This window comes from Haliotis asinina, chromosome 14 (assembly GCF_037392515.1).
Source record: "Haliotis asinina isolate JCU_RB_2024 chromosome 14, JCU_Hal_asi_v2, whole genome shotgun sequence".
Taxonomy (NCBI): domain Eukaryota; kingdom Metazoa; phylum Mollusca; class Gastropoda; order Lepetellida; family Haliotidae; genus Haliotis; species Haliotis asinina.
In genome coordinates this window covers 8,716,141-8,730,896 of record NC_090293.1, presented here as the reverse complement: position 1 = coordinate 8,730,896, position 14,756 = coordinate 8,716,141, and the positions used below count along the sequence as shown (strand labels likewise).

Sequence of the window (14,756 nt, the reverse complement as noted above, 5' to 3'; positions counted from 1 at the left end):
ACTACTTGCAGGGGCTAATGCTGACATCAACGGCAAACGAAGGGATAACTTCAAACAAGATCTAAATGACCCATATAAACAGTTATGTTCCAATCCCACCGAGCCTTCCACAAAGTACCTGTTTGGTGATGATTTGCCGAAAAGGATCAGAGAGATTCATGAATCTGCCCAGCTGGGTAAGAAGATAAATCACCATGGGTATGGACAAAAATTCAGCAAAGGTGCCAACCGGTACGAACCGTATGAGAGACATGGTCACAAATCACGCCCTTATCATGGTCATAGTAAGGGGTCAGCGTCCTCCAGCCATGCTAACAGAGGAAAGCCTTACGGGCGAGGTCGTGGCTACAACGGCAACTCCTTTTTAGCCAAGCGACAGAAAGAGGAGATTGCTCGGAAATGAGAAGTGAAACCCCCAGGAGAGAGGTCACAACGGAGGTGAGACATTATGGCAAACTAGCCTTCAGAAATACCCCTGATAATTATATTGCGGGGGAAAACCAGTCTTTTTTTAGAGAACTGGTATGGAGTTACTGCAGATAAATGGATATTGTCAAGTATAGGGGTAGTGACCCTTGATTTGCTTGAACTCCCTGTCCAAAAGTTTGTACCTAAACCCATTTCATTGAATGATGCTGAAAAGGTACATATCCACAGTGAAATCCTAAACATGCTGGACAAAAGAATAATAGAACGCTGTGAGCATTCAGAAGGAGAGTTTATCTCAAATATTTTCACCAGGGTTAAGAAAGATAATACCTTTAGGGTTATCCTTAATCTGAACATTTTTAATAGCCTGGTTGAATCCCACCATTTCAAAATGGAGACATTTAGATCAGCTTTGTGTTTGGTTCACAAAAACTGCTATTTTACTTCAACAGACTTGAAGGATGCATATTTTTCTATACTAGTCAAATACCAAGATAGGAAGTATCTTCGATTCATTTGGGATAAAGAACTTTTTCAGTTTACGTGCTTGCCAAATGGGCTTACATCTGCCCCTCAGATTTTTACTAAACTCTTAAAGCCGGTGTTTTCATCATTGCGACAGCGTGGCTTTACAAATTCCCCATACCTTGATGATGCATTGTTAATAGGGGAAGATGACCAGCATTGTGTTGAAAATGTGGTTGAAACTGTGAACTTGCTTGACAACCTGGGATTTACTGTGCACCCGTCAAAGTCAGTGTTAAGCCCTACAACTTAGTACAAGGGAGATAATTTATCTCGGTTTTGTCATTAACAGTGACAGAATGACAGTAGATTTAACTCATGAAAAGGCAGTAAACCTTACTCGGGATTGTCAAAATATGTTGAAGGCAACACAAGCAACAATAAGAGATGTGGCAGCAGTGATAGGAAAAATGAATGCCTGTGGGTATGGAATGCAATATGCACCTTTGTTTTACAAACGTCTGGAGATCTTTAAGAATAGTTGTTTGAAGATTCAAAAAGGGAATTATGATGCTATGGTGCAACCTTCTGCAGAATGTAGAAGTGATTTACATTGGTGGATTAACAATTCAGGCAAGCATCCTCAACCCATTGAAATAGGTGACCCTGATTTATGGGTGCAATCAGACGCTTCAAAAAGAGGTCGGGGGGGGAGGGGGGGGGGGAGAGAGTGTGCGGACCAGATAAGACTGGGGGTCTGTGGTCAGCAGAGGAAGGTGCAAAGCACATAAACTATCTGGAACTTTATGCAGCTTTTCTGACATTGCAGTCGTTATGCAATACTAAATACGGCATTCATATTAGACTGGAATTGGATAATACCACAGCAGTGTCATATGTAAACCATATGGGAGGCACAAAGCCTGAGTGTAATGGAATCACGCGAGAAATGTGGTTATGGTGCAGGGATAGGAACATTTGGTTGACAGCAGTTCATTTACCAGGAGTAGATAGTAGTGAAGCAGACTGGTATTCTCGCAATAGCACCGATGATAAAGAATGGATGTTAGATCCTGGAGTATTTCAGAAAGTCACTGAAGTGTTTGGCACACCTAATATAGATTTATTTGCCTCACGACTGAATCATCAATTAACTAGATATGTTTCCTGGTTTCCTGACCCAGGTGCAGAAGCTGTGAATGCTTTTTACATGTCATGGAGAGAGACTTACAATTACATTTTCTGTCCATTCAGTGTCATTGAGAAAGTGGTGCAGAAGCTTCAAATAGAAGAAGTGGACGAAGTATTGATGATTGCTCCCATTTGGCCAACCCAGAACTGGTTCAGCAAGCTGTTGGAATTGTCCATAGATTGTCCCAGGTTGCTTCCCAAGTCCAAATCTCTCCTATCGCTGACAAGTCAACCACAAGCCATCCACCCCCTCTATCCAAAATTGAAACTATCAGCATTCAAGTTATCAGGAAAGCGCTCAAAAGTCAAGGCATTCAGGAACCAGTTACTAACATCATCCTGCAGTCATGGAAGGATTCTACCCACAAACAATATGGGACATATTACAAGAGATGGATGTGTTTTTGTCATCAGAGGAATCTGAATCCCTTGTCACCAGCTGTGAATGAGGCACTTGCATTCCTGGAAGGGCTGTACAGACAAGGATTAAGCTACTCAGCTATTAACTCGGCTCGTTCAGCCTTATCTGCAGTAGTGAAATTCAAGAATGTCAGTTTTGGACAACACCATTTGGTAATTCGTTTTATGAAGGGAATTTATAATTTGCGCCCTTCATTGCCAAAGTACAATGTCACTTTGGATGTTTCAGTGGTGTTGAGACATTTGCAAAGCATGATGGGTGATGATCTTAAGACAGTGACCCACAAACTGTGTATGTTACTCTTGCTGCTGTCTGGACAGAGGGTGCAGTCTCTTCGTATGATCGACTACAGAAATGTAGAGCTTAGTGATAGTCTAGTGAAGATAAGATTTGGAGATTTACTGAAACAATCCCGACCTGCATACCATCAAGCAGAAATAACTTTGCCAGGTTTCACAGACCCAAATCTGTGTGTAGTGACTTTACGAAGGAACTATTTGAAGAGAACTAGCCACATTAGAGGAGACGAGACAGCATTGTTCGTCACCATTCAAAAGCCACACAAAAGAGCCACTAAAGATACTATAGCCAGATGGATTAAGACTGTGTTACAAGCGGCAGGCATTAATCTAAATATCTTTAGCCCACATAGTGTGCGATCAGCTGCAACTAGTGCAGCTGCATTATCTAAGGTGCCCTTGGAGACAATCCTAAGAACAGCAGGTTGGAGTAATTACTGTGTCTTCAGACAATTTTACAACAAACCGGTTATGAATCATGGCCAATTTGGGCAATCCATTTTGAATTTGTGCCATACCACTTAAGGTGTGGACACTCATTACAGAATCTGTAGAAACAAGTAACTGAACATGCGAAGTTGTTTGCGATTTGTGGTGATGTTTTAGCATATTTAGTAGACACGTGTGTTCTAATAAATTTGCATATAAACTGTATCCGTTGGAAATTGTTTTTATTTATGGGCCGCTGGGTTAAAATATGGTCCTGACTCTAAATATCTCATGTGGTTCCGGAAGTACGGAATAGGGAGGTGGAATTTAAAAATTATACGAGACTTACCTGTAAGGTGAAGTTTGATTTAAATTCCACTGACCTATGAAGTACTGAGGGATCACATGCCCACCCTTTCTCCACACCCTAGAATAATTCAGTACCATATTTTCACGTTAAAAACTGATTCGTCTGAGCGTCGCGCGCATCTCATGTGATCCCTCAGTACTTCATAGCTCAGTGGAATGTAAATCAAACTTCACCTTACAGGTAAGTCTCGTTTAATTTTTAAATTCATTGTCAGGAGAATGATCAATAAGCTTACCCATTAAATAAATTCTTTGTACTTTTAATCTGCATTTTGTGGATATATTTCTAGTTTTTAGTAACTTTTCTTGCACCGTTGACAACAGAGGTTATTTTCAAATAGAAATCTTTAATCTTTTACACAATAGATGAAAGAAAGACCAACATATGTAAAAATAGGAAACGCACATTCGTAACTTCTTGAAAATACTTTAAAACCTTCTATGAACTTAATGTTTCACGTCATGCAGAGTTAATTTATAAATATTGGTTATATGATCGGACATTCCATCACTGTTGGTGAAAATGTTAAACCCACTATGCAATCAGAATTAGGCGACTGAACCCGAATGGCAGTACTGGCTAGCGACCAGTCACATTTTAGTAAAATTTACAAAATAACTCCGCCGTTCGTTAAAAAAATTATGAAACAGAATTAATTATGATACTTAATCAGCAATTAACCCCGTGTCACTGCCGCCGATGTATAACGCGGAGGAAGGGTATGATGGCAGTATAAATAGATGTTTTCTGACTAACTGTAACAATTATCGCCATACCAAAGTACTCATGCCATTCGTGAAAAAATATAGATTTCTTTCATTCAGTAACCTTAGATCATTGATTGTGTATAATTAATGACTTGTGAACTTGAACCCCTCGACTAATTTTAAAATGTTTTATAGGTTTCATAACTTTGTCTTTAAATTTTCTTTTATATGACCGTAACGTATTATCGATAACTGATACGCGGCGATAAGTGTTCGCTAACCACTAGCTTTCAAACACCTGACCTGTGACGTCATCGGGTAACACGTTCCCACGATACGGTCTGAATCGTACTGTTTGTTCTGTAGGTTATTATTTTGACGGAGATTGTCATGGCTCCGTCTCTGAAGATCCGTTAGAATATTGGCCTACAGCAACCCATGCTTGCCATTAAAGGCAACTATGCTTGTCTTAAGAGGCGACTAACGGGGTCGGGTGGTCAGGCTCGCTGACTTGGTTGACACATGTCATCGGTTCCCAACTGCGCAGATCTATGTTCATGTTGTTGATCACTGGCTTGTCTGGCCCTGGCTGGATTATCTACAGACCGCCGCTATATAGCAGTAATATTGCTGAGTGCGGCGTAAAACTAAACTCTCTCACTCACTCACTCTGTTGATCTATGTTTCAAGATACCATTTGGTGTTGTATGTGGTGTGCAGTTATTTTAGAATCTCGTAGTCGTATGAAAGACAAAATTCAGTTGAAAACTTATTTCCACGTGGCTCGAACTTCCGTTGACCGTTTGAATAAGTGACGGGAATAAGGACAGGTTGTTTTACATTTACGTGTTTGAATATTGTTTACCACTGCGTTCAGCAATATTCCTGATGTATGGAAGTGGTCTGGACATAATGGAGCCTGGACCAGAAAAACCAGTGATTGTTATCTTGATCATCGATCCACACAAGTGGGATACGTTGATTTGACATTGTCAGCCAAGGCAGCGAGCCTGTCTGGCCTATCGGGTTAGTTGTTGATCCATTTAGTCGCCTCTTACAACGAGCATGACTACAGTACAATGCCGTTCTAAAGCATGAAGTCGAACGTTCAAAGCAAACGCACCACCATCTGTCCACGGAATTGTATGAACACGAATGAAAAAAAACAACATACCACACCATGTGAAAGATATTTTAGTAGAAATAAATCGCATTTTGACAAGCTCAAAATATGTTCAAAATTCACGACATCTTGTTTCAGACAGGATATGCGCACAAAGCTCTTTCTCAAGATACATGAAACTTCCAATAACTAATATATACACATTCAGTTCTGATTCGGAAATGATCACTTGATTATTGCCAGACAATACAAAGTCACAGTGATGAACAAAAATTCCTGAACAATTTAAGGAACCAATCAGGATCAGCATTGATTACATGTCGACCTAGCAGAAAACAACTGCAGGAAACGTCAATCTCTAAGGTGTTGTCTAAAACGGAAACGGAAAAAAGACAGAAAGTGTCATGAAGATTTGATTCTTACGCAAATATCCAATTTAAAAATTATGACATTTTCTTGAACGTATTACATAATTTCGTAAAATATTGCACAACATAGATATAAAGAAACATGTCGCCCTGTTACTAAAACACAGATTTTGTAGTACCTGTCAAATTGTTCAAGATGACTGTCTGCATGCAATACAGAGATAAATGATGACAAAGATGACACATTCATAATATATGCTGCAGAGGCCAGTATGACGATAGGTGGATTGCATGTATTTTCTGTCACAGGATGGTAAAAATGGCAATATTTGCCAGGTAAATATAAATACGGCCCTACTTCTTCAATCCTGGTTTTTTCCTCTGAAATGCAGCGCACAGGGAGGACACTAAATATTGTGGAAGTTCGATTATTACAGTTTATGAATTGCAATATGGGAAATATTGTTTAATTTGGAAAATGCATTCACTGAAATGTAGCTAAATGTAGCATCATATTGGTTCCTGGCTATGTAGAAGAGCCCTAAATGCGTTTGGGTTGCGGTGTCTGAGATGTTTATATATGACGGCGGCATTAGTTGATGTACAAGAATAAAACGAACCAGATTTCGTGTTTAGCAGTATGACAATACTCTTCATCACTAAATATATCTCATACATCGGTCACGCTGCGTCATGACGTCGATTTCAGATGTATATGTCATGATGACTACCATCATCAGTCATACAGTCACACACATGAAACTATACACGAACTACACAAATAACATTCAGCTTGATTACATAACGTTTGTAAGACCAATAACTAACAAAAAATATAATCACATTAAACAATGAATCTTAAAATATCATCTGTTTGAAAAGAAATCTTATCTTAGATTTTTCCATTATATAACATCAGTTGTCCGCTCCACTAGTGAGTGAGTTGGGTTTTACGCCGCAAATATTCCAGCAATATAACGGCGGGGGACACCAGAAATGGGCTTCACACATTGCACCCATGTGGGGAAACAAACCCGGTCTTTAGCGTGACGAGCGAACGCTTTAACCACTAGGCTACCCAACCGCCCCTACACCCATCTAAGCAATGTCTAATTTTATATGGACTAAACAACACTCTGTACACAACAATATACACGAACAAACAACATGCTGCCTCCCATTACAAAATTGTTTCTGTACTTATTTCTAAAAATTCTACCTACTCTCAAGATTATTAACTTTATGAATCGATAGAGAAATCTTCACCAGAAGCCAACTTGAGGTATGTCCCTTACTAACAGCCCTTCACGCATATCATTTGCATATTATTCATACGGAAATGCTTCATAATCCATTTGTTCAACTAGATCAAATGTGAGATATATTCTTCGATTCGCGATATAGAATATCTTGGCAAATGCACGATCAGAGCGGAGAATGTTGTGATCTCTTAGTTCAAAATCCAATTGCATTTCGGCTGACAATCAATCAACTCCTGACGAAAACTAAACTGTCACATAGCTGTGACATATCATGAAGAAACAATTTGACCAGTTAATGAAGATGCGGAATAAAGACAATAATGACATCTATGAATATACGGACGAATTGCAGGATACTAAAAGAGGTAAAAGAATTTCATTCGGCATGCTGGGATACATGTGAAACGTACAACAGAAGTTGAAGGTCAAGGTGAAGGTAGATGTCAAGGTCACTTCCAGGTTCCTGATGTCATAAATGAAGCAACTCATATTTTAAGAAATCTGTTGTTCCTATACAGAGAACTGACATTAACAATCATATACAGATACATTTCCTTATTGAAGCATACGAGAACCATATCGCACATTTAGAGTTTTCGTCTTAATATTGATTTCACCCAGATGCCTGGAGTCTCAAACAACAAAACAAAACACCATTTTTAAAACACTTACAAGCAAAACTAATCATATGACAGTGTTCATTAACATCGTTTGGGACCTGAAGCAATGGCTAAGGTGTTCTGGTTTATCTGTAACTAATTTCTTCTATGGCTGAACCAGGCACTCATCATAGAAAATGAACCCTTCTTCTCAGGAAGCTCAAGCACTGAAATGTAAGAATGGTTGAAAATGTATCTTACAAGCATCATCGTTTCATGAAAATATTTTCATCAAGGAAATGTTTATGAAGTGGCATGACATGTCATGACTGGTCTTAACTGTCTGTGTCAAGCTGAAAAATTAATCGGATATATAGACGAAAGACCATGCTTCTTTTCAGAACATACATGTATTTAGAGTGCCCCGTCATATGAAATCTATAAGGACCGTTACCGTCATGATCATTATCAATAATAAACGGATATCATAAACATCATATTCTGGTTGTTGACTTACTTTACGTCTCTGATGGCGCAACACAATACCATGGAGAAGATCATTCCCAAAATCTGAAAATGAACATGAAGATCATATGAAATGCATGTACTCCCGTGCAGAGGTAAATAGGACAGTGAGTCAGCCCAGTGGTTACGTAGCGTCCACATGTGAAGTCTAACCGTGTTTGATTCATACATGGTTAAAATGTTTGAAACCCGGATTAGCTCATCCTTGATATCTGCATGGTATACGTTCCGATGGGTCTCCACAATACCCTTATGCATCTACAACTCAGTCCGATAAATTTATTACCTCCCTTGGTTGGCTTTTTCAAACAGGGGTCTTGGCTGGGAAATTAAACCAACCAATTACATCTCTCTTTGGCTATTTGAATTATCTAACCGATTAAACGTGACAATACAAACCATGCGGAGGTTCTCTGACGGAGCTAGACGGAGGTCTTACATATATTGTTTTAATGTTTCGGACCTATCAATTTGTTTGTATCATTTCCCCAAATCGCACTGCAAAACCTTCGCGGCTGCGACAGCTATCTTTGTTGACACTGACAATGTCGGTTGTAACGGTGGTTTTGCTGATTTGCTACTGTGAGAAAACGGAGCCAGGAAAGGGAGGTATTAAAATCATTGAACCGACCCGTCGATGCATCCAGGGTATAGTAGAGACTTATCGGAACGTATACCCTGGAGATATCAAGGATGGGATCTGTGACTTCTGTGATACAGCTAAAACACAGCTGCAAGCGCAGTAAAACCTTACTCACGAACCGCAAGTGAATGAGAACTTCAGGGGTTTCACAACACTATTCACCTCGAATCAAACTAGACTTTATACTTCACCTGGTACCTGGGCACGACAAGCCATTGTTCTAACCAATACATAACTCTACCGCCCCTAACTGAAAAGGGACAGGAATATCAAAAACACCTTCGTTTGTCACTTGGAGAGTTCAGGAAACAATGGCTGATTCACAAACGTGCAATCATCAGGCTGATCAAATTCCTGGTGACAATTCGTTAAATTTCAAACTTATGTCTTTGCTTTCGGTAGATTACAAATATGGACGTCTATATTTCAAAGGGACGTATAACCTCTTATTCTTAGCTGGTTTTACCCGATCGGCAGCTTCAAAGACAATATCGCACAGTTCCAGGTCTAGACTAACAAATAGTCTCTGAAATGAACATATTTACTGAAGAAAACGTTCATAGTGCAAAAAACTTATACAATGAAATGGAGCCCTGAGACCTTCTTCATTTCCAGAAGCTAAGGAAATCTAGACTTGCCACATTTTCTAGACTTGCGTGGGCTTTCTTGGATATATTTACTTAAGGGTCTGTACGAGAGACTATTCCATTCAAGAACAAAAGACAATTAGGTCCGCATTCCTAAAACAGACTGCCGATAATTGAGTAATACTGGCAACACGCAAACAATCAGTTCTGTTGTATGTGCACCAACCATGATGAGAGCGACACCGATAGCAACTCCTGCAACAATGATGAGGTGAGACGACAGCTGCTTGAAAAGTTCGTCAACGCAGGGCTGAAAATACGATGTAAATGATCAGAAACATACCAGGAACTTACTAATATAATAAAGAACAAAAGGAAAGCAATTAACGCGATTTATGTTATGGAATAGTGTGATGAATTCACGGTATCCGGGGTCTAATAGGTCTGCAGGTGCCTAGTCCAACATATGATCAAAGGTCGACAGCATGAGCAACTGGTCACGACACCAGGAATAGTGCACGTACTCTGTCATGTCACAGAAATTTGACAAATGTTTTATCTATTACTACCTCAAGAAACTTTCCGACACTCTCTAAACTTACCCTTTGGTAGTTTTGTGGTTTGCAGCTATCGGGAACACCAACATCGATGGGATAATCTTCGTTTCCGGTTTTGGATCCACAGCACTCGAGCTGAAAAGATTACAGGAACCCAAATGTATTGTTTCGTAATATCTTTGCTTGTTTCAAATACATATCAATTGTATCTTTATCACGGGACGCAGTCAGTCATTTGGTCAACAGGTTCATGATGAACGGTGATGGTTGATTGCACTACACTAAATTGTAGCGCTCAATCGAGTAATGCTGGATACAGTAAGTTGGTCCATAACAGCAGCAACAACAACACTATAGCTTGGTTTACAAACTATACTGAACAGCAAAAGAAACCAAGTTTCGAACATGAAATCTCAAAGAAGCGTTCATGTTTTTTTGTATTCTATTCAGAAACTTGACTTTTCTCTTGCTGTCAGTATATTTGTACTTAGCTCTGACTGAGTACCTATTTCAGCTATCGAATGTAATTGTGATATATTATGTGAGGCCTAAAGGCCTAGTTTACTTTTCACTAAACCTAGCGTAAAGCTCTTGTCAGACTTAGTGGAAACATGTCATAATATCCAAATTGTGTAAATCCATGCTCATGTTATCAATCACAGGACCGTCTGGTCGATTACAGACCATAGTTGTATGGTTGGAAAACTGACTGACGTGTTAAACAAAAAACAAAAAAACAAAACTGTCAGCTGTACGGGGTTGTGTGTTGTGAATGAGTCGAGTGAGCTGGTTTCAACTGTCAACAGTATTGAAGTCATATTAGTAAGGTTGAGTTTTACGCCGCTTTTGGCAATGTTCCAGCAATATCACGGCGGGGAACACCAGAAATGGGTTTCACACACTGTACCCGTGTTTGAATCGAATCCAGGCCTACGGCGTGACGAGCGAACGCTTTAACCACTAGGCTACCTAACCGGCGTAAAATGACACGTTCTAAATGTACGAAACTGTGATTCAAAATATAATGCGGATCCTGCCACACCCAAGGGGCACAACTTAAAACAACGCATTACGTGGTCTTCGACTACAAAGCCATCTTAATCCCTTACGTCTGTTTGGGCAAGCTCCATAAGGGTGACTGCAGTTATACACCTTATACAACAATATCCCAGCTATATAGCGGCGGTTTGCAAATATTCGGAATTGGACCTGACAATCCTGGGATCAACAGCATGAACATCAATCTAAGCAAGTGGGATACGATGACTTGTCAACCAGGTCAGCGACATTGATCATCCGATCCCGTTAGTCGCCTCTTACGAACAGCATTCCTTACTTCCAGTCCGGATCTTCAGGGGTCAGTGTGATAAAGTTAATTCCTCTGCCTAAAGTACAACAATTTGTCTTCCAGAGAGTGTTGTGTGCACAAGCAGACGATGCTTCGGAAGATGTCAATGCAGCGTGTCGAAAGTGGACAGCAAACTCAGTCTTCTGTCAAGGGTATGTCAGCAAGACAGATACGTACAATAATTAACAACAAGGCACATTATTTGAGAGATATTTTAATAGAAAACATGGCATATTGACAAGCTGAAAATATCTTTAAAATTCACACCACCTTGTTCAGACAGCGCACGCGCACAAAGCGCTTGTTCTGGAGACATGTACTACAACTAACCAACATATACACATTGTTGTTGGGAGGAAGTTTTAAATGATTTATTGATTATTGCCAAAACATAACAATTAGATGCTAGCGAACAAAATTTCAAGATTTATATGCCAGTCCGTCGTAAGATTTCTCGCTCTCAACATACGGACAAAGCAGCTATTGTATGTTTTAAAGGAAGTTTCGAAAGTCCGAAACTAACGAAACCAAAACACACAAAAAGATATTTTTAAGCTTAAAATCCAAACTGATACATCACTTTCAAATGTTGATACGATTTCTTCGAATTAAGATAAGGTTTCTTCGGGTATTTGTCTTAAACATGTAACTGGATATTGCACAAAAGACACTACACTGCTGCAGAACAAGATGTTAGCGACAACACTGGGTACTGTAATATAGATGTTTGTAGTACCTGCCGAGATAACAGTTTTACAGTCTATCTAGGATACAAATAGTGATAGAATGATACAAAGATGATACAACGGATATACGATGTTTACACAGGTCTAAAGGTAGGTGGATTACAGGTATTTTTTTTCGCACACGATGATAAAATTGGCAAAATGATTGTAAAATATCTACCTCTGCATTTCTACCACCATAATGGTTACCTCGGGAACAAAATATAATCGGGTATATTGCAGGATAAATCGAAATATTTGAGTTGATAGAGTGCTATAAGCATTTTGTTTTCAGTTAAAAAAACTATACTCCTTATTAAGGCAATCGGTTTCCGCTCAATTAATTTTGTTCGGGTGATGAGATGTTGTCGTGAATGCGTTCAATGGATTGCGGATTCTGAGCAATTCACACATGATAACGACTTCAGTTCATGTACAAAAAACAGAAAGAAACTGTTTGTTGTGTCCAGGAGCTTGACAACTTTCTCCATCACTCAAGTATGTCTTACGCTTCCACACTGCATAAACACCGCCACACTCATCATGTTGATTTAAGGTGTATATTTTTTCAGTTAATCACATTGATGAGTCATGCAGTCACGTGGTACATATAACACCATATATACTCAACAAAAAGGTTAAGGACCCCCTGTATTCAATACTTAAGTGTGTGGATCATAATAGGAACTGTTAAATATTGCAATATTGAAACTCGGGGTGATCCTTGAATTTTTAAGCTCAGTATATATGGCTTGGTTGAGGACACACGGAAAACAAGAGTATTTTTAGTAGAAACTGTCAGTTGTAATACATTATAAATACAAGTATTAGATTTGAAAAAGGGGAATTGAGAACAACCCTACTGAATAATCTGTAAGCAATACAATTGTTATTAAAAAGATATATTTGCTTTCAGTTTTCCAAAGATAAATAGGATCTCCACCCAACTGAGCCAAGACAAGTCTCACAAGCACAAGCCACTCTGTACATAACGATATACAAGAACAAACAACATGCTGCCTAAAACCATGTCCTCTCGCGTCCCTTATCGCCTTCATGCCTTCATCCTTCAGATCTGTACATTCACAGATTGCGATGTCTGTTTCGTGAGGCCATTCGAGTTACCTCCCTTCATCGACAAAGTAAAATGAACCTATTTCCGTTTTAAGTTCGTATACTGATTTGAATCACACTGTGTTCAAACGGCTGAATGAATGGAAATTGTTCATTTGTTCAACCACACCTTACTTTTGTATCATTATTTACCCTGTGGAAAATATCCTTATACTCTTCGTTGTCCAACTGGATTGCACGTTGTGATACGGAAATAAGCTTTTAGCAACGGATTAGACGTCAGCCAACAAACAGTTACTGTAAGCAGTTATTCATTGGAAAAGACAAAACATAGTTGAATGCCGTTTGTCTCAAAAAGTAAAATAGAAGTATGAAAATATTAACCATTTTGATTTCAGTTAAAGTTTTTGACACTAAATACAGAAATAAATACAAGCGGGATGAATATATTGGCAAATGATGGGATAATAAATATAAGTAAAATTACTGCATAACGCATGCTGTGGTATAAGTCAAAACGCACGATAACTCTTGACTCAACGTTAAAACTAGATCAATGACCAGATGAGGTCAAAAATGAAAATACCCTAAAGCGATAGACGCTAAAGGGTATATACAGAAATACATTACTGCTGACATTAGTTACAATTTAAGTGTACAGACACTTCCTTCTTCAAAATTAACGAAACTACAAATTACATTTCCAGAGGCAATTATCTTTTTTGGCTACACTAAAATGCCTGGATTCTCAAACAACAAAACAAAACCTCTTTTGTAAACACTTACAAGCAAACTAGTTAATCTAAAAGTTCTCTTAAGAGCAATTAGGACCTAAATCACTGTCCAGAGTGTTTAGGGTCATTATCTTAACTAATTCATTCTATGATAGAACCAAGCACTCAAAATAGAAAAGTAAGTCTTTGTTCTCCTCAGCTGTTCGATGTTCACGCACTGAAACAGAGAAATGACATTTTAGAGGAGGGACTTGAAATATTTTCTGATATTCAGTGAAGGTAATTAAATGTGGGAAATGTCTGTTGGCATGCTCTAAACACATGAACTCAATACTGCTTAACAAGTATTAGATGAGCCATGATCTGACAATTTGCATATATGGGAACGCCCTCCACAACATTCCATTTGCAACAAGAGGGAAACAGATTGTCGTCTAAATATTGAAAAGTCCAAATTCCTCGTGCGAATGTGACCTGATGGTGTCTTGCTGAACTAAATCGCTCAACGAGACATGTGTTAAATTGAAGGGTATTGATTTCACGCAACAGTCAGTATGTATTGCACATGCTTAATCGCCTATCTACCTGTAGCAACCAAGTGTATTCGTCCATATTACTTGCCCCGCCTGCTTGACACAAACGCGGTCACTGCGCTGGCTCATCTAATACTTGTCAAGCAGTATAAACATACAACATTATTGACAATAATTTCTCGCATAATTCACACAGGGGTGTTCAGGTGTAGATTCCCACACGTTTTCATACTCAATGTGACTCTTATTTTGAAAATGGTGTGTCACAAAAAGTGTTATCCGTAAGTCGTATGATCTATTAATGACTCACTAACGTCAAGAATGCTGATCAAACAAATTATGGAAATCACGTAGATAATTAATCAGA

The 14,756-nt window shown here is 39.0% G+C and overlaps 1 protein-coding gene across 2 annotated transcripts in view; it reads right to left on the bottom strand.

Moving 5' to 3' along the window:
• Window positions 1-5,489: 5,489 nt before the first annotated feature.
• Window positions 5,490-14,756, bottom strand: part of LOC137261712 (CD9 antigen-like) — a 65,263-nt gene continuing 55,996 nt past the window's right edge. The window contains exons 5-8 of one of the 2 annotated variants that reach the window (XM_067799494.1): window positions 10,021-10,110; window positions 9,645-9,728; window positions 8,181-8,233; window positions 5,490-7,890 (exon numbers count right to left, since the gene is read on the bottom strand). In XM_067799494.1, coding sequence (XP_067655595.1) covers window positions 7,884-7,890; window positions 8,181-8,233; window positions 9,645-9,728; window positions 10,021-10,110 — 234 coding nt within the window. In that variant the 3' untranslated portion in view covers window positions 5,490-7,883. Of the gene's footprint in view, window positions 7,891-8,180; window positions 8,234-9,644; window positions 9,729-10,020; window positions 10,111-11,521; window positions 14,074-14,756 lie in introns of those variants that run through there. The other variant, XM_067799495.1, reaches the window with a different exon arrangement.